The 22,265-nt window shown below is 29.9% G+C and overlaps 3 protein-coding genes across 3 annotated transcripts; 2 read left to right on the top strand and 1 right to left on the bottom strand.

Annotated features, from left to right (window-relative positions):
• Nucleotides 1-3,381: 3,381 nt before the first annotated feature.
• Nucleotides 3,382-5,691, bottom strand: LOC124931738 (GTP-binding nuclear protein Ran-3-like). The gene is made up of 8 exons (XM_047472286.1): nucleotides 5,596-5,691; nucleotides 5,347-5,416; nucleotides 5,168-5,224; nucleotides 4,971-5,088; nucleotides 4,319-4,408; nucleotides 4,046-4,225; nucleotides 3,890-3,967; nucleotides 3,382-3,673 (listed from the first exon to the last, which is right to left on the bottom strand). Exons 1-8 carry the CDS (start codon nucleotides 5,596-5,598, stop codon nucleotides 3,604-3,606), a joined length of 666 nt encoding a protein of 221 aa, XP_047328242.1. The 5' UTR covers nucleotides 5,599-5,691; the 3' UTR covers nucleotides 3,382-3,603.
• A 2,251-nt stretch (nucleotides 5,692-7,942) lies between these two features.
• Nucleotides 7,943-12,541, top strand: LOC124931151 (potassium channel AKT1-like). Its single transcript, XM_047471547.1, has 12 exons — nucleotides 7,943-8,176; nucleotides 8,572-8,937; nucleotides 9,095-9,152; nucleotides 9,228-9,548; nucleotides 9,623-9,868; nucleotides 9,949-10,047; nucleotides 10,197-10,229; nucleotides 10,303-10,488; nucleotides 10,612-10,806; nucleotides 10,901-10,976; nucleotides 11,453-12,061; nucleotides 12,139-12,541. Exons 1-12 carry the CDS (start codon nucleotides 7,977-7,979, stop codon nucleotides 12,405-12,407), a joined length of 2,658 nt encoding a protein of 885 aa, XP_047327503.1. The 5' UTR covers nucleotides 7,943-7,976; the 3' UTR covers nucleotides 12,408-12,541.
• Nucleotides 12,542-20,760: 8,219 nt separating this feature from the next.
• LOC124930557 (EG45-like domain containing protein) lies at nucleotides 20,761-21,294 on the top strand. Its single transcript, XM_047470890.1, has 2 exons — nucleotides 20,761-20,881; nucleotides 20,990-21,294. The coding sequence occupies exons 1-2, from the start codon at nucleotides 20,761-20,763 to the stop codon at nucleotides 21,292-21,294; spliced, it is 426 nt and encodes a 141-aa protein (XP_047326846.1).
• Nucleotides 21,295-22,265: the final 971 nt, after the last annotated feature.

Genomic DNA, 22,265 nt, shown 5'->3' with positions numbered 1-22,265 from the left:
GCTGGTGTGTCTTCTATTTTGTATAATGTGTGCCTCCAATGTCGAGTCGTGACCAAATTCTCACCTTCGAGATGGCTCAAGTAAGGAGATCCCTTTTCCCTACTTATTTAACTTGATTACTAATGGTTTATCTGACCTCATTCATAAATTCTCGTATGTCTCAGGTCAGAAAATAGATATACACACGTCTTCCATGACTTTCTCGAAGAACTCTCCAAGACAACCAATTGACATTGAGCTCAAAGTTAACTCGATACCAGGTAAATATTTAGGTATTCTTTTATATTAGGGAACTTCTAAACTAGAAATGTTATGACACTTAAAAAGATAGGATAATGTCAAAATTAGCTAGATGGAAAAATAATATCATTAACTAAGTCGAAAATGAGGTACTTATTAAATCTATTTTGCAAACAAACCTTCACAATATCTTTCCACCTTTAAACTTCTAAAATATTTCATCACTTAGATTCACTCTCAAATCTTATTTTTTTTTTTTTTTTGAAAACTAATGAAGAACAAAAGAAACTTCAATGTCAAGAAAATTATTTTATGGTCCTTGTTAGTACTCATATTTGTAAGATGTCTATTAAGAGATTTGCTACGTGATTTTCTTGAAACGCTTAATAATCAATCTAAAACCTCACATTAAAGTTTCAATAATGTTTTCTGGTTACTATCTCTTGAAATGTGTAGAAGAATAGAAATTAATCATTATTTGATAAAAAAAAATAAAGGTTTGCTTTCTATTTACCATGTGAGCCTAAGAGATTTGAGCTTTTCAACATAAATGTAGTTTAATTGAATCTTCCTTTGATCGAATGTTTCTTATTATGAACTTATAGCTTCTTTACTCGATCAGCTTTCTTGTTCATCATGTTTGCTTGTTTTAGTAAGTTGAATTTGATTTGACACATTATCACATATGCATGCAGACTAAACTGATCTTTTGTCTATTTTTAACTTGTGCAGTTTCATTTGGGTTCCAAAGTGGAGGTTAAGAGTGAAACTAAGTTGCCAAATTCATGGAAATGTGATGTAATCGTTTCTGGTAATGGCCACATTTACCTTTTGAAGTTTGAATATACAGAAGAGGAAGTTGTTTTCGAGTGGGTAACCCAAAAGGTTATCAGATAAGGATTTGTTGATGAGGTTTTTTAGTATGGTTCATGGTTGACTGCAACCATTCTGAAAGTTTTGAATAAGGATTGTTATTCAGTGAGGCTACTTGGATCTGAAACAGGGTTCTAGACGAAATCAACATTTCAAACCTAACAACATCTTAAAGTTTAAGCTGAGGAAGTTCAAGAATGATTTTCTTCCTTTTGAAGAATCTCATTTCCAGGCATTTTTGCTAACTGTGAATTGATGATGATCTTGCAAGGTTTAAGATGTGAGAAATTCTCATGCAAGGTTTTTCTCGTCCTTTTTTATTATTGTTATTATCGCAATCATAATCTAATATTTGCTAGTTGATCTTGTTATTGTTAGTGATAATGGGGACTTTCATCTGAGTTAGATTTTGATTTTAATCCTTGTATATAAAGGGGAGAACTTTTCATTACTAGATAAAGGGATTCTTAATGACGATGAATACTTGTCATTAATGAGTGAAAATAACGGGTGATATGTTTTTGTTATGTTGATGTGATGATGATCATGGTGTGATAAGAGGGTACCTCGGCTCTCAAATTGACCTTGAGAAGTGGATGGGGCTCATCGCTTCGGTTGTGGCACCCAAACTCGAACTCAATTTGAGGACATGTCTTGACTAATAGTTACCCATTTGCTAAGAGGAGAAAGTGCATCATGGTTACCGAATGAAGATGCTAACTATGTTTACAAGCAAGTTGAAATTATTGAAAGGATAAAGGAAAAGAATTTCAAGTCAAAAAGGAAGCATTCAAGATTCATAGGGAAAGGCTGTGTTAGGGCGTGCGGTTGACGCTTGGCACTAAGAAATCACGAGCGAAGACGAGTACAAGTCATTCTTCTAAGGATCCATCTAACGAAAAAGGATCTTATCCACCTAATTCAACCTTTTTTCACCTTTAGACCTACGTATAGTACCTTCCCGCCTATCTTTTTGCCTAGGTTAGCGACCTTTAACTTTCAATGCGAGAAGAGACGAATAGGTTTCCTTTCTTAGGCGGCCTTCTACCCTACAGCCTTAAGCATAGGGCCGCTAACAAGGAATCTAGTTCAACAAGGTTCATAGGGTGACCCACTTTTCATGGTGATCGGAAAGTAAGTTCTTAGATACCATCAATACATATCTCAACTGTTTATTAAAGGAAGGAAGAAAAAAAAATTGCTAAAAAAATGTGTAGGAGAATTTTTTGAATTGTTACATGTTTATCTTATTACAATGTATTAATTTGATTTTTCTCAAGTTCAACTTTTTGAAAGTTTAGGACAGAATATAAGAATATGGGTTATTAATTAATGAAAAAACGTCTCACTAATCAAAATAAAATAGATAAATAAATAAATAAGAAAATAATAATTTCAATTTCTCTTCAACTATTTACTTATAGAAATTGTAATTATAGGAAATATTTTAATGACATTATATTCAATTGAAATTCATAAGCTTATTTAAAAAATTGTTTTACTTATCAATCTAAATGAAAAAATCTTTATAATTAGAATTAAACGATTCTATAGTGTGTTATTTTACTTCAATAGGTAAAATTATTATTTTTTAAATCATAATATAAGGCAGTGTATAAATTTAAAAATTAATATATGAATACTAAATCTTATGATTTAAATATTTGGATATAAAAAAACCAAATTAACAAAATAAAATTATTTAATATTGATAAAAATTAATAAATATCTCAACCTCCCCCATTTTCCAAAAACATAAATAGAGATTGGGAAGACATTATTAATAAATTGAAAAAAACAAAATTTCTTACCATTCATCTCATAAGAAAATTAACTTAAACTCGAGAACAGAACACATCTACTGAATGAATGTTTTAGATGAGTTGTCGAGTTTAAGTTAAAATTTCAAAAAACTGGAAACACTCCTTTAAGTGAATTTTCTATAGGAAGAAAATAAGTCCTAATACAAACCTTTGACAAGAAATAAAAATCAACAATAATCATTTCACCAACCTGATATCAACAGCATCAAAACCTTGATGATTTTCATCATCTTGGATTGATATTTCTCTAACTCCATCTAAGCATCAGCAATTGTTGCTTTTAACAAGATCAAAACAACAGCTGTTTTGCAACAGAAACAAAAGCAATCCAGAATACTTTCTTACTATGAGAGGCAAACACAAACACAAACACAGCAAAAGTTATGAAATAAAAACACAATTAACTACACTACCATATAATAAGAATGTTGTAACAATCACAAGCTAAAACTAAAAATTCCAAATCTGATTATGGCTTTCCATACAAAATCCGGCTAAATGGCCAAAAACTCAAGAGAAACCCGTTTCTATATGATATGAGCTCATCATATTGGAACACCACACACATTAAAAAGTTTCAAAAGACTGGGACACAATCTCAACAAAGACACAAAAGAAAATCACCATTCAAACAAAGGGGAAGGGAACCAAACAAATCTCTCTTCTTCTACTCAAATGCATCATCATCATCATCTGGAAGAGGCTGATTTGCAGCTGCAGCAAGCTCAGCTTCATGCCTGCAAGATTCACATAAAAAACAATGTATCAAGAAATCATCAATGATTTTCTAAAATGCATATGCTGTTAAGTTACATGTTTTTTTCAAGTTCATGATCTGAAAAATTCATAACATGCTAATTTGGCAATTTTACAATGAGATATAGCATGACAAAATACTAATTTCATAATAGGCTAAATAAAAACCCAACAGATGTTGACATTGAAACACTTACTGTTGTTGAGCAGCCATATCAATGGTAACTTCTGGTGGAAGAAGTGCTGGCATCTCCACGAAATGTAAGTTAGGATCACTGCAAAATGGAAGAGTTTTTAATGTTAAAACAGAAACCTGAAGTTCTAACAAATAGAAACCTTATAATGTTACTTACCCAGCTAGTTTACGGGCAAGGTAAAGGAAGGGTTTCTCATAATTGTAATTACTCTTGGCTGAAATCTCATAGTACTGCAAGTTCTTTTTTCTATGAAATGTGACTTGCTTTGCCTTTACTTGCCTGTTCTTCACATCAACCTTGTTCCCACATAACACAATTGGGATATTCTCACACACCCTGAAAAGTTTGATATATGTCAAAATGTAAGTCTTGATGATCATTCTTTTAATAAACAAAAATGTTCAGAATGAAAGTATTCCTATAACACACCGGCAAAGATCCCGATGCCATGTTGGGACATTCTTGTATGTCAATCTTGCTGTTACATCAAACATGATGATAGCACACTGTCCATGGATGCTGTAGAAAAGCCAAATATATAAGGCAAAATTATAATAGATTTACACAGAAAAATCCAAATCAAAACTCATGTGGCTATTACTATTCATGAAATTGTAAATACCCAACATTTAGCTTAATTCAACTAAAACATTATTTAAAAATGACTTATTAGTACCTAGATGAAAAAAAAGCAAGTGATGAAAATGAATTTGCTAGATGATGCTAATTATGAAGTATCAATGTAATGAACACCTATCAATCTGCTATAGATCTTCACTACATTAGTCACAATAACACTTTATAATATTAATTATTTTCACTATTGATAGTCATAGTACTGATTATTTTTGCTGATTATATTGCAAAACTAACCAATACATTTAACCCACAATAAAATTGTACCCTAGATAAAAAAATGGTTTGAAAGCTAGCTTTGGATAACTGAAATTAAAGAAACTCCTGAACCAGTAAATCCATGGGCAATCATAAAAAAGATGGAAAATGTATATAACATCATACACATGAACCAAGATTCAAGATTCACTTAGATCTTATAGAAAAAACAACATGGCACACTTACTAATATCCATCCCTAAGACCACCAAATTTCTCTTGCCCAGCTGTATCCCAACAATAAAACCTGATCTTCCCACAGTTGGTAAAGAAATCCAATGGGTGAACCTCCACACCAATGGTTGCTAATCATAAAGATAAATAAAAAAACAGTCAGATTCACAAATAAACACAGGAAACATAACAAAATTCCAAGGTACTCACGCTCATATTTCTTCTCAAACTCTCCAGTTCGATGTCTCTTGACAAATGTTGTCTTTCCTATAATATTTCAAATCCACGAAAATAAATTATACACCATAACATCAAATCATCTAGATCCGTCAAACAAATCGCATATCTAATAAACCAGATCACAGCATTGAAATAACACAAAAATGTACCTGTTCCTCCGTCTCCAACAAGTACAAGCTTGAAACTTGGATAATCAACAGTTTGCTGGTTAGGTAAAGCCTATAATAACAATCAAAAAACATCACCATAATCAAAATGCGAAACCTAACTCGATACATCCAATAAACGTATAGAATGAACAATGATATCGCAGAGAAACGAAATCTTGACGTATAAACACATGATTTGATGCAACGAAAGGAGAAAAAGAAGCAGATAGAGAAATCGCCGGTACTAACCATTATCGGAATCGGAATCTTTTTCCGGCGGCGGCTGAGAAGTTGAGAGAGAAAACGAAGGGTTGATTTGAGATGAAGGCGTACAGAGTTTATATATATATATATATGAAGGAAGGAAAAGGATTTAAGGGTTTTGCTATTGTATCAGCTTTAAATCAACGCGACATTGCTGACCGTTGGATCAATTTAATAAATAAGATTAAGATGGATTTTCTAATATTTGTTATTTATGTAAGAATTTAATTATTATTTAGATTATGATTAATATTAAAAAAATGTAATTAAAAATTACATTGTGTAATCTGAAATAAATAAAAAAGTGAAAATGAGAGCTTACATCTAATTGAACCATTTTAGTTTTATTATTAGGAAGTAATAGAATTATTTTTCTTTACAAAGATATTAAGTTTGTTTTATTGAAAATATTATTTTTCAAAAATAAAAAATTAACTGTTTCTGCTTTTTTTTTTTTAATTTTCCAATGAGATTTAACCTTCCTTTCTTAGGATAATCAAAGAATAATACAATATCTCGTCATTAATTACGATTATATATTATTTTTCAAAATTTATTATATTTTATTTATTTTTTTTTAACGAAATAACTTAATAAAGTTCGGGCTGAAACTTTTAGTACGGGAAAGTTTTATTGGGAAAAAAATTTTAATTATTATTTTGTAAATCTTTTTAATTGTTTTGTGATTATTGAATTGGTATTAAAATGTATATGGATTATATCTTAAATAAGAAAAAGATAATGTTTATATACATTTCGAGCTAATTCAGTGTATTGTGCTTAATTCGGTTCCCACATATTCGGGGATGGTGTCGAATTAGAGTATCGATTTCGTGTATCGGATTCGGATAGTTAATTAATTGATGATTTGTCTTATTATCATAAACACAATCACGACTTGCTTTAGATGCGGATATATATATATATTAGTTAATCTAATAGATAATTTTTTTAACTTCAATTTTATTTATAATTTCAATTTTGTCTTAATCAAAACATAACATCAAGGATATAGTTTTTATTATGTATGACTATAGAATTATAATATCACTCATTATTATTCAATTATTTTCCAATCTATATATATCACAAGATTAGGTAATTGTTAAAATCTATAATTTTCCAAACTTTGATAAGATTTTTACATTACTAAGCACCTTATAATGACACAATTTTAAAATTAAAATAATATTTATTTTCTCGATTTTGAATCTCACTAACAAGTAGAATATTTTTTATTAATTAAAATCCCTTCACAAATTGTACAAACTTCCTTCAAAAGAAAAAAAAACACATACAATTTTTCATGATTTTTTCATTTATCACTGCCGAATTTGATACATTGAATCATTTGAATAATATATATATATATATATATATATATATATATATATATATATATATTTGTTTTCGTTTTTTACTATTGTCCCTTTTTGAAACCCTCTTTTGGATAAATTTTTTTAATTTACTTAATTTTTTTTTTTTATATTTTATTGAATATTTATTTATATAAAATAATGTTTATTTTTTTTTGTTAATATATATATATATATATATATATTAACAAACTTAATAACATTTATTCGTTCTAATTCAACTAGGAATAATAATAATAAACTATCTCGCGGTTTCCGACCTGAATTGTCTCGTTAAGGACGATTTTTCCTGTTTGACCAATAGTTAATCGGTTTGACCAATAGTTAATCGGGAATGGAACGATGATAATATTTGCGTCTCTTGCCTCAATCTCACTTCAATTCTACCCCGAACACTATAAACACAATATATTTATTCTTCATATTTTATAAGAATTTTAAGTTTATTCATTATAATAATATAAATATTTAATATATTATAATATATAATATTAAAAATTTTGTTTAAAGAATATAATACAAAGAAGCCTGTCCAGAGAACATGCCATCCTAAATAGAATGAAACGACATCATTGTCGGCTCTAAAACCAGCGAGAGTCTTAGTCTCGATCCGTACCATTGTCATTCCTAAATTCAATTTGGACCCTTTTCAAGATATTTTAACAAGTTCATTCATTTTGTTATTTGAATAAAATTTATATCCATAACAAGTATAATTTATTAATAGAAATTAAAATTAAAATTTTATTTAAAAAAATTAACATAAATTAGAGCTAAAAATGAGTAAAATAAACATTTAAAAATAATGAATACCAATGATTAGTATGGAAAAAATACAGTTGCAACAGAATTATTTTCAGAGAGATTGAGAGGAATGGAGAAAGAGAAGAAGAAGACATTGATGAATATCTTTGAGAGAAATTAGAATCGCAGATAAGAGAAAGAATTCCCGGCGACGGCAACGGCGACGGCGACGGCGAAAAGAGAGAAATGAAGTCGTCACCATTTTATAAACCAGCAATCTGCGGAAGACACGAGTTTCATAATGACCTTGATGAGCAGTCGACGGATGATCAAAGCACCTACAGCCTCACCGATGATATTCTTCCGTCTCTAGGCGCTCAAGCTCTCACCACCCGTACGACTAAGCTTGGCAGATTTATTATTTCTCCTTACGATCCTCATTACAGGTCTTTTTTTATCTTTTATTTCCTCATTTTAATGTATTCATTTGTCAATTCAATCCTTGAAGTGAATTCGGAGTAATTTAGGTCATCTTATGCTTAAACATTAACAATTTTTAGCTATTTTGAGCTTTTCTACTAAACTGATTGATCACATATATATTGCTGCATTTAAAGTTCAAGCTTCAAATTGCAGGTTCATAGTTTCCAAGTTCAAACACCAAACAGTAATTGTGTGTCAAAAGAAATTCAATCATATTTTTCCATACTAAACACTATAATTTATGATTGTGATTGTGATATTGATGGAAACAGCTTAGTTAGGTTATAGTTTGTTTCTGTTAGGTGATTGTGATATAAATTGTGTAAACTAGTAATTTATGTGTAATTTGGAATTGCAGATTTTGGGAGACATTTCTGGTACTTCTTGTGTTTTACACAGCATGGGTATCTCCATTTGAATTCGGGTTTCTTGAAAAGCCTAGAGGACCCCTCCCCATTTTAGACAATGTTGTCAACGGATTCTTTTTCATAGACATAGCCATGACATTTTTTTTGGCGTATCTAGACAAAACTACTTATCTTCTTGTGGATGATAAGACGAAAATTGCTTGGAGATATGCCAAATCTGGGCTAGTTTTTGATGTGGTTTCAACTATTCCAGCTGAACTTGTCAGGATTATTTTGCCTTCTAATCTTCAATCTTTTGGTTACTTTAGCATGCTTCGACTTTGGCGTCTAAGAAGAGTTAGTGCCATGTTTGCAAGGTACATTAACATATCTATCTAATCTCATGTCAAACTTATAATAAAATTCAACTTTAGTCTATGTTTACTCTTTTGTGGTATCATCTGAAGAATTTCACAATAGAATATGGTGAAGTAATAAAATAGTCTTAACAGGGTTGCAATATTATTACCACAGATTGGAGAAAGATCGAAATTTCAGTTACTTTTGGGTCCGATCTGCAAAACTAACATGTGTAAGCATTTGATTTTTTTTTAAATAATTCCTCCGGAAAAGGCTTTTGTTTATCTAATCATATGTGCCTGTGTAGGTAACTCTTTTCGCAGTTCACTGCGCGGGTTGTTTTTACTATCTTTTAGCTGCTCGTTACAAGGACCCAAAGTCAACCTGGATTGCATTGGCACTTGGGGCTGATTTTGAAGAACATAATTTGTGGAGTCGTTATATAACATCAATGTATTGGTCTATCACAACTTTATCAACAACTGGATATGGTGATTTGCATCCTGTTAATACAGGGGAGATGATTTTTACTACTATTTACATGCTATTCAACCTTGGGCTGACTTCTTATTTAATTGGAAACATGACCAACTTGATTGTTCATGTCACAAGTCGAACAAGAAACTTCGTGAGTGAAATATTGCTTGATTTCTTGGTATTGTGTTGCTTATAATTATTCATTCCATTTTGAACTTTCATTAGAGAGACTCTATTCAAGCTGCTTCGAGTTTCGCACAAAGAAATCAAATACCAGACAATTTGCGAGATCAAATGGTTTCTCATTTGTGTTTGAAATTTAAAACTGACTCTGAAGGGCTACAACAACAAGAAGTCGTTGATACACTTCCTAAAGCTATTCGATCAAGTATATCGCGTCATCTGTTTTATCCAGTTGTTGATAAAGTGTACTTATTCAATGGGATATCTAATGACTTGCTCTTTCAACTGGTAAATGCTTAGCAGAAATTCAACTTTATATGTGTTTAGTAGTTTATTATTTGTTTTTGATTCTTTTCCTGATATTGTAGGTCTCGGAAATGAAAGCAGAGTATTTTCCTCCGAAAGAAGATGTGATTTTGCAAAATGAAGCACCCACTGACTTCTATATTGTTGTCGTTGGAATATCAGTAAGATATAATTTCTCCTTTACAAAAGACATTCCATTATCAGAGAACAAACTCTCTATACCCTGAATTTAACTATTGAAGATTGGTTATTACTTGATATATCTTTAGACACAAATCATAGATCTCTAACATTTATGTATTTTTTACAGGATCTTATTACACGTAACAATGGAACTGAACGTGTAAGTTCAAAGTCATGAATCATCTGAAATAACTTTGAACTATATTTGACAGATATATCATATAAATTTGTAGGTTGTTGGAGAGCTAAAGACAGGAGATGTCTTTGGTGAGATTGGAGTATTGTGTTATAAGCCACAGTTATTCACCGTTCGTACGAAAAGACTTAGCCAACTTCTAAGGATAAATCGGACTGTATTCTTAAACCTTATCAAAGGAAGTATTGGAGATGGGACAGTTATCATGAACAATCTTCTTCAGGTTTGAGAAACTTCATCTTCCACTTTTTAATGTCTTTTTCAACTCTTTTCTTGATATTATAATAAAATGCAATCTCAATCATATCTTATACTAATGTTATAATCTCTTTAAATGATTGTGTAGCATTTGAAAGAGAACGACACACCAGTTATGAAAGATGTTTTGGCAGATACAGAAGCCATGTTGGCTCATGGAAAAATGGATTTCCCTCTTACACTATGTTTTGCAGTAATAAGAGAAGATGTCCTATTGTTGCAACAATTACTGAAAAACAATATGGATCCCAATGAAATGGATAACACTGGTCGAACCGCTCTTGTATGAAGCTTCCTTCCTTTAACTTTCAAACACATTTGGTTTCCTCTTCTTGATCCACTTACAAACTTGTTTTTCAATTTTTGTTTTCGTGTAGAACATCGCCGCATCTAAAGGAAGTCATGATTGTGTTCTTAAGCTTCTTGAATTTGGAGCAGACCCCAATAGAAAAGGTACATATTTGATTCCTAAGTAAATTTACTCTCTAATTTATTTATATATGGATTCTGATTTATTAGCTCTAAACTTCATGTATAAATTGGTTGAATTATTCATTATTGGAACAAAAATAAATGAAAAATTACCTTAAAATTCGATGGAAAATGTGTCGCTATTTTTCAAATTATCGTTGCTCAAGCTCAAAAGTGACAATAATTGGACTGTCGTTATTTCCCTTTATCATACTCTTTTAAAAAATTCTTGTGTTCTTATGTTTAATGTGGAAATATAAAAATCACACACCCATTTCTCTATATTTTAATATAAACAATCAATTGATTTCTTGGTCTTATATACTTGATCAACCATGATTCTTTCTTTATAGTATGGACTACTTGTTTTATCTTTTGCATGATTTACGAAATTTTGCTGAACCATTTTATATTAGTTTCTAATTGTTATTACTTGCATGTGATATAACATACAATAGATACCGAAGGAAGTGTTCCCCTATGGGATGCAATATTGGGAAGATACGAATCCGTGGCTAAACTTCTGGTTGAAAATGATGCCAAGTTATCGATAGGCGACGTGGGTCAGTTTGCATGTTCAGCGGTTGAGCAAAACAGCCTTGACCTCTTAAAGGACATAGTCCGATATGGTGGCGATGTTAGTTTACCAAACAACAAGGGTACAACAGCACTTCATAGAGCTGTTTCCGAAGATAACATTGAGATAGTAAAATTCCTAATAAAACAAGGAGCAAATATCGACATGCCAGATGCGCATGGCTGGACTCCGAGGTCTATTGCAGATCATCAGTCTCATGATGAAGTGAAATTATTGTTCCAAACATTAAAAGACACGAAAACTAAGACACAACTTGATAATGTTGTTCTTGATGTTAATGTGGCGCCTTCGTTCGTGCCTAGATACCAGAGTGAACCGGCAATAGCAAAATATAAATCGGAAGTCATCTTGGAGAACCAAAGGAAAATGTCTTTCATTCCCGAATCTAATGATCATCGGAGACAAAGTGTCAGTAATTTTAACAACTCGATGTTTGGAATAATGTCGGCTGCTATCAGGCCAAGTAAAGGTATGAATCATGATAATTCTTACTCTTTGAATATCTATGAATGACTCGTAACTAAGTGGTAGAGCAATGTAATGCAGGTGAGATGGGAAGTTTACGATCTCCTAGGTTTTCTGATAATAGTCCTAGGAAGCTTGGCCATATGCAAACAAGGGTGATAATAAGTTGTCCCGAACAAGGACAAGCTTCGGGACGACTTGTCTTTTTGCCGAATTCCTTACAAGAGTTACTTGATATTGGTTCTCAGAAATTTGGTGTGACTGTTACTAAAGTTTTGTCGACAAAAGGAGCATTAATAGAAGATGTTGCACTCATTAGAGACAATGACCAATTATTCTTGGCAACATAGCCTATTCCGTGGCCAAAAAATGCAATGTTTTTTTTTTGTTAGCATTAGATAAATATATACGAGTAAGAAGAATCATGTTTAGTTCGGTTGTATAAAGTTAGAGTTTAGAATTTAAGGTTTAAGGTTAGAATTAAGGTTAGAGTTAGCAAAGAAGAAGAAAGTACTAGGAAGAAATCCCATGTTTGTATTGATTAACTTAGATTTCCCACTTATAACCCATGTTTGTATTGATTAACTTAGATTTCCCACTTATAACAATTGTTGTACATGGACACACTTACAATATAACTAGATAACTCATTTGGGTCATATATAATGATTCTTTATTTTTAAAGTGTCCGGATTGCCGGATTGAGAGCTGTGGTTAATTTGATTTTTTTTTTGGAAAAACAGTTTAACACCATTTCATTAAAAAGTCCAAAAGTGGAAGGGGTCAATAATCAAAACTAAACAAACCCTAGTTTTGATTGTAAGAAGACAAACAAAAGACCCAAAATTTTCTGAATGGTGGCAGTCAAATCACATTATAAAACACAGATTATAATGAACAAAGACTACAATCTAGTTATCACAACCTATGTTGTATCCATATCCGCCTTTTGACCATATTGCCTTCTTCCACGTCCCATTCTTCTTGTGTTCTTCATTAAGGGAGATTGAATTGAAGCTGATGATGATGTTTGTCTACTCTTATTGTTTAATCTTCCTCTATATGAACTCGTATTAACATAATAAAATGTATTCTTCTTCAGAATTTCATGACTTTTGTCACTACTTTTCTCAATTTCAGTTTTACGTATTTGAGGATCAACAACCTTAGTTTCCCCTGTGTTTTTCTTCTCTGTTGTATCTTTGATATCATCTTCTGCCTCTTCATTTTCATTGTCTTTAGGTTTATCTTCTTCAGTATCCCCTATTTCATCAGTTTCGTTGATTTCTTCATTATTTGATTCTACCTTGCTTTCTTCCTCTACATCATTACTTTCTTCCCTCTCTGATTCTTCCTTGATTTCATCCTCTATATTTTTTCCTTTCTGATTTTCTTTAAATCCTCAATATACTCTTTGATTCTTGATTCTTTCATTTCATTTTTATTTTTCTTGGGCTTTTAGTATTTTATGCTCTTCCTCAACTGCTTTTTCACATTTACTGCTAGCATGTTAAAAAGTATTACAGAAAACACACATGTCTGACCTTCATTCATATGAGATTTTCATGATTATAGACTTTCCTTTCCTGTCAACTATTGTCATGTTCTTTGGCAGCGTACTTCGAGATGCACTTTAATGCTTATTCTAGCAAAGGTAAGTTGTTCTCCTCCTTCTGTAATTGAGTCCATGTATAATGGTTTTCCCAATAAACTTGCAAAGTGACTTAAAGTTTCTGCACTGTACATGTGTGCTGGGATGTTCCAAAGCTTAAACCATATCTGGGCTGTTTCTTAATTTGGATATATATGTGAGAGTAAATGAATATTTGGATCGGATTGTGGGTTGACCCGCCCATAAACTTAAAACGGTTAAAAATAAAATAAAAAATGATGTAGATATGGTTCAAACTTGCAACCTAATAAAATAAGTACAACCCTTTAACCAACTAGGCTAATAACACTTTACATTTTAAACTCAACACCAAATTTGATGAGCACGAAATATTTTAACAATATAAGTTCAATTTTGTAACTAATTAATCTCTCTCTATATATATATAATTATGCTTAATTTTTAAAGTGTCCGGATTTCCGGGTCGAGAGCTGTGGTTAATTTGGATATATATGAGAGAATAAATTGATACTTGGGTCGGATTGTGGGTTGACCCGTCCATAAACTTAAAATGGTTAAAAATAAAATTACAAATGCTATAGGTATGATTCGAACTTGAAACATAACAAAAACAAGTACAACCCTTTTATCAACTAGGCTAATAACACTTTATATTTTAAATTCAACACCAAATTTTATGAACGCGGTAGTTCATCAATAGTTTTTAAACGGTCATAATTTTCTTTTGACTTTGCGCTATAAATTTCACTATTATTAGTGAGCAATAATGGAAGAACTTCGTCATATTTATAGAGATAGGGGACATAATTCATATGGATATAGTAAGTCTCGTCTATGCTATTTTAATAATAGTCTTTACATTTTTCCTTTCACTCGTAGTACAGAGAATAAGTGGACTCTTGAGGTGAAACTAAATGAGGTGAGGAATCAAACTATATCAATTATTTTAGAGATCATTCTGTAATGTGAGAGTAATTGGATACTTGAGTCGGATTGTGGGTTGACCCGCCCAGAAACTTAAAACGATTAAAAATAAAATTAAAAATGCTATCACATTTTTTATGTAATATTTTTGACGTTTTTTTATATTATTACTCGTGCAAATACACAATATAAATGTTAGTTCTATTGAGTACTCTTACTATAAAATAATGATACATATCTATTTTTTTTAATTGATAATAATTTTATTTTTGTAAATAATGTATAGAATTCACTATAATATATATATATATATATATATATATATATATATTAATTGTTAAAATATGAATTATTCTTATCTATTTACTTATTAATTGTTAAATGTATAAATTTTATAAAAGAATATAAAATAAATGATAAATAAATATTTTTCTATATTTTAGTATAAAATTATTTGATTAATTTGTTATTAATAATATTTTATTTAGTTAATTATTAAATAAATTATTATCAATTTTGAGAGAATTGAAAGTTAAAAATCAATCACAAAATTTTTACCTATCAAATTTATAAATTTTAAAATAAGGAATAATTATTGTATTAATTAAATATCAATTAATTAAGATAAAGACAAAAAAATAAAAATAATTTGAGATAAATGTTTTATTTATGTTATTCCAAATTATTTTTAAAACTTACAAAAAAAATAATAATAATAATTTGAGATAAATATTGTATCCACTTCTATCCAAAATTAATTATTTAGAAAACCCCAAAATATACAAAAATAAATAAAATAAATAATATGTCTATTAAAAATATTTTATATATTTTGTAGGTTAAAAATGGAGCAAAAGGAAGATGAAATAAATTAATTTCAAACAAGCCCTAAGGCTGAAAAAGAACTATGATCTATTGCAGCCGAAATTAAAAGAAATCAGTGCACCAGACCCTACAACCATCATATTAGCGCCCATGCTTTATCCAACAAATAGAAAAGAACTGCATAGCTCGCTGCAATGGAAGAGAAGCGCTTCCACACAACACTAGATCAACTAACGCGCTCCTCAACTCCGTTAGCCCAGACGATGGGACACCTAAATGTTTGTGCTTTGGCCAAAAACGACACCATTTTGAGACTACCTCAACGCTCAAACACAGAAGAGGCAAACAACATCGTTTTCGACCCTAGTTTGTCTTTTTACTCGCGAAGAATTGGATCACATAGGCCGAAAACTTTGATTTTTTAAAGATGGAACTTGACCGATACTCCATCAAATGTCTTTATTCAAAAGTTGAAGTGATAACCCTAATTTGATGATCATTTCACCTACGATCATATGATAAATTATGTACTATAATGATTAATTAGAGGAAGAACAGACAAAAGTCATTAATGACATTTTGTTTGAAATTCGGCCCACTTGATCGATCAACCGACCTTAGTTGGCTATAAATAGCTTTCCTCAGCCAGAATGAAACCAATGAATCAAAATCCTAAGCCCTCAATTCACTTCATACGAAATCTGCCATTACAATTTTCAATTTTTTTTGAAAATTTTGAAATTCTGTGTAAGGCTTTACGACTCGGTTTCGGGTAATCGCAAAGCTTCTAAGAGAGTTTAGGAGTGTTCTCCAACTCATTGTAAACTTTCATTCATGTTGTAATTCAACTTATTAAATTCAAATTGAAATTTTTACATGTTAGTTTGACCAGTTTTATATACTGCTTGATTGTTCAATTTTTTGATTGGAAAACGACCATGAAATCATTTACAAGCTTTCCTTCGAAACCAATTTGAATCAATCAATCCAAATCAAAAGTACCCAAATTTGATTTTAAAAATTTTAAAAATTGGGTTTTTGTTGTTGAGTTATAACTCAAGAACAATGGTCAAAAAATTTTCTAACACATTTATAGGGGTGTTAGGAGTATATTCAGATCAATTCCAAACAATCTCGATCATGTTTGATCAAAAACCAATTTTTTTCATAAAAATAAAAATTTCAATTTTGAATTGGTTACAACGAACAACTAGTATTCATGTTTTGGTTCTATAACCCCCAAGAATAGGCTCCCCTCCGTAGCTTAGCACGTGTCGTGGACACGTGGCAATACATCGTAGGGAGGCTCAAGGTTCGATGCGTTTCAACCTTAGTTTGCACGTTAGACTTATTTTAAAAGAAAATATTAATTAAAAGAGTTTTAGAATAATGCATGTGAGCTTTGGAAATAATTATGTAAAATAATTAATTTTGTTCAAATTTTAATAATCTCGGGGACAAAAAATAATTTGGCTAAACCCGGTTTAAATTAATTAAACATAAATTAATTTAAAAGATTATTTATTTGAAAAAGAGTCGCCAAGTGATTTTACGAAAATTAATAAAATAATACTTGTATAAACGTATTTATACCAGAATTTCTGTAAGGGTTCGTGTCTTGGTTAACTCGAGAAAGGACTTTCGCGCTATATCCTCTATGCCCGTCAAATGACGACATTATTTAATAAAATAGTCTGGCTATTAAAATTTTATTTTTAACATTTATTTTCTTCAATTAGTAGTTTGGGGGTCCTAAATAAGGATAAATTTAAATTGCGTAAATAATTGTACAAAATTATTTAAAAGGGCGTACCTGCGATTGCATTTATATAATACTAAGTAAAATCTGAAAAATATCATAAAAGTGTTAGAATTTAAAATAAATTCCAAACAGGACCTTAGCCAAAATATTGGTTTATGAAATATTTCGAAAATATTAAAATATCATTTCTAACCTTTCAGGATTATTTGAAAATGAATTCGGTTTCCAAAATTATAAAAATAATTTTGAATTTTGAAAAATGGAACCAAATAGGCCTTAAGACCCGAGTCCTAGGGTCTAGGTCCAATTTTGGCAATTTGGGCTCGATCTAGACCGGGGTGGTCTGGACTAGGGCTCGGGCGCATGGGTCCTTTGATCCGGAGGGTTCGGTCCTAAGTTCGGGAGGCTTGGTCCCGAACTCGAACTACTCGATCCTAAGCTTGGGAGACTCGGTCCCAAGTCAAGTTCATCGATCTAGGTCCTCGATCCTAGGGTTAGGTAGTTCTCGGTCATAAGGTTAGAGGTACTCGATCATAGGTTAGGATAGAACTCGGTCTTCGGTAGAAAAATCGGTCATAGGCTAGAAAACTCGGTTGGTTTTCTCGGTCCTAGGTCTTGGGTATCGGTCTTGGGTCTCGGACCTTCCTACAAAACACTAGTCCTAATCATCGGTCCTACCCAAGAACATCAATCCTCGGACTCGGTCCTAACTCAAGAACACTAGACCTTGGTCTCGGTCCGGACCAAAGATTCTCGGTCCTTTTTCTCGGTCTCAATCCTACAGAACTCGATCATATCACCGAGTGTTCTTCATTTGGTATGAAGAAATTGTAGAAGCCATAATTTTTTATTCAGGTCGTGAAATCATGATTTGTAAGCTATAGTTAGTTCATATGATTATGAAAAACAAAAACCCTAATAAATCACAATTATTAGATCTTTACAAAGACCAATTTCAAAAAACCATTTTTAGGTCAAAATTTAAGATATATCAAATTAGTCATTTTTAAGGTCGGATTTTTGTTCCATTAGCTTTGAAATGATGAATATAGTTGAACACAACCAAAACAAGAACAACATTACATCATTCAAACGATTTTTGGAGATTGAATCAAAATCCAAAATTTTCCAAAAACACAGTTTGATCAAACACGATCAAAACGATGTTACAGTAATGGGGAATTCATCCCAACATGTTTACAAACATGTTTAACAACTATTTGAATAAAAAAAAATCCATATTAAACTAAAGAACACAAAATTTTACAAAATTCAATTTTTATGCTTAATTTTTCAAAACTTTTTATTTAAGTTGATTTGATCTGATTTCTTTCAACAGAAAGTTCAAACATGATATAGGGAATAATTCTAAACAAAGAAATCACATGAACAAACCCTAGAATAGATCGAATAGATCAAACCGATCAAACTAGAAAATTTTGAAAAAATTCAAACTTTCAATTACAAATTAAAATACAAAGCTTCTGGATTCATACCAACATCTTGAGAACACTCATTGGATATGTTGGAGGCTATCCAGAAGCCTGGATCGAAGTTGTGGTGGCCGAAGCAAGTTTGCACAAAAACCGTTCTTGACTAGAATCTTCTAACTTCAATTATTGCTATGATATGTTGTAATTGTTTGATGGATTGGTAGAGACACCTATGTGGAGTATTTATAGTCGTCTTAGGTCGGTTGAAGAAGTCAAATTCAAGTCGAATTTGAAGATCTTCATTCTTATCCCTAATTCTTACCCATTTCGTGTCAGCCTAGTTCTAGGTCGAGATGTCTAACCTAGGTATTGGGTTATTGAAGATAAGGATAAGACGAACACGTTAGCGAAGCAACCTAGGTATATTATTTTAAATATAAAACTTTTATATAAAATTGATCATAAAATTAATTATTGTTATAATTAATTTTAAAATGTCAAAATATATTTTTATATAAATATTTTAAAATAATATTTTATTAATATATTTTTAACACGTAAACCGATGTTGAAATTTCTCGAACCTAAAACTTTTCGGTATTAAAAATTTCCGGGAATTATAATTATTTAGTACTATGAAAGTTCAAATGGTAAAAGTTGGTGTCTAAAATAATAAAAATCATTAATTCGATTAGCACTTAAAACATTTTAACTATAAATTTGAGGTAATGCAATATTGCTATAATTAAAAAATTAAAAAAATTAATTACACTAAATAAATATTAATTTTTAAAATCTATGTCTAATTTTTATTTTAATATAGAAAATTAGTCTAAACTTCTTTAGTCTTTTAAACATGATTATTAATAATTGACAAAGAATTATAAATTGATGTCTAATTATATCAATAATGTTTTTTCAAATTAATATTTTATTAATATTCGAATAAAATATTTTTTATTTTATTAAACTCATAATTACATTTGAGTTTAAATTAAGAAAATATATAAATTTATTTTAAAAGAATTTATTGTTAAATATTTAATTTGGATATTAATTTATATAAAATAATATTTTAATTATATATATATATATATATATATATATATATATATTAATAAACTCAACCTTTCCACCCAATAAAGTAATTTTGAAAATGAAAGTCAAAATATAAATATTTCAACAATCAAAATAATATATACTAATTTATTATGTAATCTGATTTGGATGCTAAACATTTAATGTGATTGTGATCAAAATAGTATATACTAATTTATTATGTAATCTGATTTGGATGCTAAACATTTAATGTGATTGTGTCAATTATCAAATTTAATGCATAATATATATATATATATATATATATATATATATATATAATTCTTAAAAAAATCAAAATTCTTTTACTTCCTTCAGCATATCAAGTTCAAGTTCAAGTTTAGGTCTCTCTCTTTCTCTCTATTGAATCTATTTTTATTATATATATATATATATATATATATATATATATATATATATATATTTTTACATATTTTGATCCGAAGAAAACTTATCATGGAATAATTTTATTTTGTTTATTTATCCAACAAATATAAAAAAAAAATCAAATTTGTAGAATCAAAGTAGTCTGATTTTATTTATTTTTAATTGTTAAAGCTAATTCCAAATTTCCAATTTTTATTAGGATCTCACTATTTTGAATAGATTGTGTTTTTAGAAATTTCTTATAAAAAAGAATTATTTTATAATACATTTTAATTATAAAAACACTTAATGATTTGTTAACTAAAATATTTTTAATTTATTTTATTAAATTTAAATTTTAAACAATATTTTAATAATTTATCTTAAAAATTCTAAATAATTAATTTTCAATGTTTCCATATTTTAGGTAGACTATTTTTTACATGAGTGCTACCTAGAGGATTAACTACTATATATTTGGCCAAAAAGATATATATAGGGTTGTTGAATTAAGAGTTATTTGAGGTGATTTTCAAGTTAGTTTATTGGATTTTGATTCTTAGCTAAAAAAATGAATTATATAAAAGTATATTATAAAAAAACAATCTAAAATAAATATATATGTAGGAGGATATCAAAGTCAACTAACTCTTCAACCAATAATGTCTGGACTTAAATGGCAATGGCTCAAGTGTTTGATGATGTTAATGAGTTTAGCCACTCTATCGGGTATCTCTCGAGCAGATGTGGGAACCGCCGCTCAATACAATCCTCCTTATACACGTAAGAAAGTTAGCATGACGGTCATTGCTTCTACTTCAATTTAACGCGTTTTAGGTGAGAATCAAACTTGTAATTTTTAATCTCTCAAATATCAATTTTTGTATATAGCTACGGCGTGTTTTGGCAATGATCCATCACAATTTCCAACTAACAACCTTTTTGCGGCGGCGGGAGAGGGGATATGGGACAATGGAGCGGCTTGTGGGAGACAATACCTAATTAGTTGTATAAGTGTGGCTGCACCATCCAAGTGCCAATCCGGTCAGGTAGTTCGTGTGAGAATTGTGGACCGGGCACAAACTTCGGTTTCACGACCCTCAAGGAAGGGTGCCACCATAGTATTGTCTACTGCCGCTTATCAATCCCTCGCCTCCGGTCCTCGCTCCATTCTTAACATCGAATTTATACAGTAAGTCTTTTCCTTCTTGATCTCTCTTAGAAAGAAATTAAGAATTATTCTTTTGAAATAATCAATTTACATGTTATTAAGCATGTTTTAGTATGTGTAGACACTATGATTTTAAGGCTTTTATTAATAATTATTTAATTATTTGATATGCAGGGTTTGAAGTTTGAACTACAAACAAACTAAAATGAGTTCATTTTCATAATCTCAAGGTGAAATAATATTTATCTCAATTAGAGAATTTTCAACTATTATAATTTTCTTTATATAACTATGGAGTGCAACTTGTTTTTTTTTTTTTTAAATCATGGTTTGATTCTATAAAGAAATCTTGATTTGATACTAATGAGAAAAGTTGTATATAAAAATTGATCGGTACATCAAACCTTGACAAGATTCTTGTAGGTGTTAAAATTAACATTTCGACTAAAATCTGTGTGTCGCTATCTGATCATTTATAGGACACTTGTGAATCTTTGGTGTTTCTCGATATTGCCTTGATTTAGTGGTTATCAAGAGCTTCTTCACTAAGCTCTTTATATGATTTTCAATAAAGTTATTGAATTTTCATTTGTTTTATGAAAATTTTACTTAAAAACATCAATAATAATGAGAAAAACATCAATGAAAAAGCGTGTGTATATATATATATATATATATATATATATATATATATATATATATATATATATTTGAAATTGTATAAATAATTATTTAACATATATATATATATATATAATTGTTAATATGTCCTATGATTAAGAGAAGTTTTAATTTTTTTTCTTTAGTAAAATTATTAACCTAAAATAAATAAATATTAATTATTATTTTAACATCATCGTTATATCAAAGTTAATATTCTTTAAAAGACAAATAACAGAGAGTAGGAACTATATTGACAGAAAGTTATTTAAAATGATGTCATCCTTTGATTTGATTCAAAATCTGAAATTTCTATCTTTTATTAAATTTTCAATA

This window comes from Impatiens glandulifera, chromosome 3, assembly GCF_907164915.1.
Source record: "Impatiens glandulifera chromosome 3, dImpGla2.1, whole genome shotgun sequence".
Classification (NCBI taxonomy): domain Eukaryota; kingdom Viridiplantae; phylum Streptophyta; class Magnoliopsida; order Ericales; family Balsaminaceae; genus Impatiens; species Impatiens glandulifera.
This window is presented reverse-complemented; position numbering and strand designations above follow the sequence as displayed.

Coding starts and splice junctions, on each gene's coding strand:
- LOC124931738 (XM_047472286.1), bottom strand. Junction 3,968..4,045: donor CTTGCCCGTAAACTAGCTGG/GTAAGTAACATT, acceptor TCCATTTTGCAG/TGATCCTAACTTACATTTCG. Junction 3,674..3,889: donor GATATGGCTGCTCAACAACA/GTAAGTGTTTCA, acceptor TGAATCTTGCAG/GCATGAAGCTGAGCTTGCTG.
- LOC124930557 (XM_047470890.1), top strand. CDS start 20,761: ATGTCTGGACTTAAATGGCAATGGCTCAAGTGTTTGATGATGTTAATG. Junction 20,882..20,989: donor ATACAATCCTCCTTATACAC/GTAAGAAAGTTA, acceptor TTTTGTATATAG/CTACGGCGTGTTTTGGCAAT.
- LOC124931151 (XM_047471547.1), top strand. CDS start 7,977: ATGAAGTCGTCACCATTTTATAAACCAGCAATCTGCGGAAGACACGAG. Junction 10,230..10,302: donor GTAACAATGGAACTGAACGT/GTAAGTTCAAAG, acceptor ATAAATTTGTAG/GTTGTTGGAGAGCTAAAGAC. Junction 10,807..10,900: donor ACACTGGTCGAACCGCTCTT/GTATGAAGCTTC, acceptor GTTTTCGTGTAG/AACATCGCCGCATCTAAAGG.